Below are 2,370 nucleotides of genomic sequence, written 5' to 3' on the forward strand. Positions count from 1 at the left end.
GAGGAACCAAGGATTCGGCATGGGCACACCCGTTCATAAGACCCGACATCTCGGCGACCTCGGCAGGAAAAGAGAAGTCCTCTTTCTGCGACTCGTAGAGGGTAGAAACCGAGCCACGGCACTCGCGAAAATCGCCCACGAATTTTTGAGCATCCTTAAAGCTCTCGAATTCGCTGGCAAACAAAGTAGTCCTCCTCTTCATTTCGGCGACAATCGCTCTCTTTCCTCTCCTCTCCGCACGGACAAGGGCCCGAGAATGGAGCTCAGCCTGTCTCTGGCTCTGTTCTTCGACCCCCTTCCGAAACCGAAGGAGTTCCCTTTCAGCCTCCTCGGCTTTGAAGTGAGAGATACGCGACTCCCGGAAACTTCCATCAAACGCCGCAATGAACACCCTCATCCCCTGCACGAACTTAAGATCAGAAAGGGAAACAAAAAAAATAATAATTTAGATCAAAGTTCAAAGGATAAACCTCGTTGATTAAGCTGGAGCCTTCGGCGACTACTTTCCTCCTCGACTCTTTCTCTAGCGACTTATGAGTAGTAAAACCGGGAGGAAGGTCGGCAAAAAAGTCGTTGGGAAGGGGAACCTCGCTGGTTCCACTCCTTTCCCCTGGGGAGAAACCAGGGTTCCATTCTGGCAGCGGAAGGTTTCCCAAGACATTCTCAGAGGCAACTCCCTTGCCTTTCAGAGACCTGATTCTCTGCCTCTGAGCAGGGAAGACATCAATGACCGGTTCTACGCCATATGGAACGTCCAGAGGCTGAGAGACAGCTCGAGATCGATGGAGCTCCACCGCGCTTCAAATCCGTTCGATGGTAAAGGAATTCCAGAAGAACGGCCTGCTACGGAGAAGATCTCGCTTGGCAAAAAGATCGGCAGGAGTCGGCAGAAGGATCTTGTTCACTGCAAGATAATAAAAAAATCGTCTTCGCATATTTTTAAGGTATCAAAACGAAAAATATAGCTATTCGTATTACCACGGGTGAAGTTCCACTCCCGACGGAATAGGTGGAGGTAGCTCTCCTCGACAGACTCCCCCTCTATCCGAACAAAGAAAAAGCGCTTGAACCATGCCTTAGGATGTGAAGTGTGCCCCTGAATTATAGCCATACCCTTCTTTGGCGCCATGCGGTATGAGCCATCGATCCCCGTTCCTCTCGTAAACCAAAATCCCTCGAAGTCGCCAGGGCTAAGGTCCATTCCTAGCTCATAACTCAAGATCAACATGCCAAGCCAATGCTGCAAGGCCGGAACGCTTAGCTGGCTGATCAAAAGCCCAATGTGGCGAAGCGCGCAGACGATGGTACCAGGGATCGGAAACCACATACGGCAATACACCAGGAAGGCCTCGTAGCAAGTAAAAAAACCTTCCGGGGGGTTCTCCGCACTCTCGTTGCCATTCGGGATCCGAAATACGACTCCACTTGGGATCTGGTAAAAGTCCCTGAGAGTCGTGAGGTAGTCGGAAGAGACCATGCTCAGTACAAGGGGTGCGTTTGGCGACCTCACGGGCCTCTTAGGAATCGGAATGTCTTGCGAAGGCGGAGGCGAGCCGCAAAGAGCTTTGTAGTACGCATCCTTTGCTTCTTCCTCAACTTCGAACTCTTCTTTCGGAGCGATCACCTCATTGGCAGAAGAGTCACCCGAAGATGAGTGTGAGGAAGAATTCCTCTTTGAAGATCCTTTTCTTGAAGACATTTTCTTTGAGCAAAGAGAGATCTTGGAGAAAAAATTCCTATCTTGGAGAAATCTTTTCTTAAGGGAAGAAGTGAGTAAAGAATTTGAAAAACTTACTTCCCTAATTTATACAATTTTTTTTCTTTTTTACTATTTACCTTCGATCTTTCGACAAACGATTACGTCTAAATTCCACTTAGAACACACCATACCGCAAGCTAGGACCTAACACCCAGGTCCACGGATCCTAGCTAGCTGGGGGGCTAACTGTTGGGGTAAAAATCGGTCACGACGGAATCGATGTCCGAAAGTCCTTAGAAAAACCGAATCTCGGTCAAAACTTCAAAAGCTGAGAAAACGAACAGCCGAAACGGATCGCCCAGAGAGCTCGGCCGCGATACGGGCCAGCTCGCCCGGCGAGCACGGCCGTGTTGCCGGTCGAGTCACCGGTGAGCTCAGCCGTGACACGGGCTAGCTCGCCCGGCGAGCACGGCCGCGTTGCCAGTCGACTCGCCGGCGAGCTCGGCCGTGACACGGACCAGCTCGCCCGGCGAGCATGGCCGTGTTGCCAGTCGGCTCGCTCGATCGTGCCGCTAATCGGCTCGCTCGATCGTGCCGCTGATCGGCTCGCTCGATCGTGCCGCGGATCGGCTCGCTCGATCGTGCCGCGGATCGGCTCGCCCGGCGACCCC

General features: G+C 52.2%; 1 protein-coding gene across 1 annotated transcript in view; it reads right to left on the reverse strand.

Moving 5' to 3' along the window:
* The window catches only part of LOC106308732, a 1,521-nt gene extending 721 nt beyond the window's left edge, over positions 1-800 (reverse strand). The window contains exons 1-2 of the mRNA XM_013745859.1: positions 471-800; positions 8-400 (exon numbers count right to left, since the gene is read on the reverse strand). Coding sequence (XP_013601313.1) covers positions 8-397 — 390 coding nt within the window. The 5' untranslated portion in view covers positions 398-400; positions 471-800. The remainder of the gene's footprint in view (positions 1-7; positions 401-470) is intronic.
* Positions 801-2,370: the final 1,570 nt, after the last annotated feature.

The sequence above is a fragment of the Brassica oleracea genome, chromosome C8 (genome assembly GCF_000695525.1).
Source record: "Brassica oleracea var. oleracea cultivar TO1000 chromosome C8, BOL, whole genome shotgun sequence".
Taxonomy (NCBI): Eukaryota; Viridiplantae; Streptophyta; class Magnoliopsida; order Brassicales; family Brassicaceae; genus Brassica; species Brassica oleracea.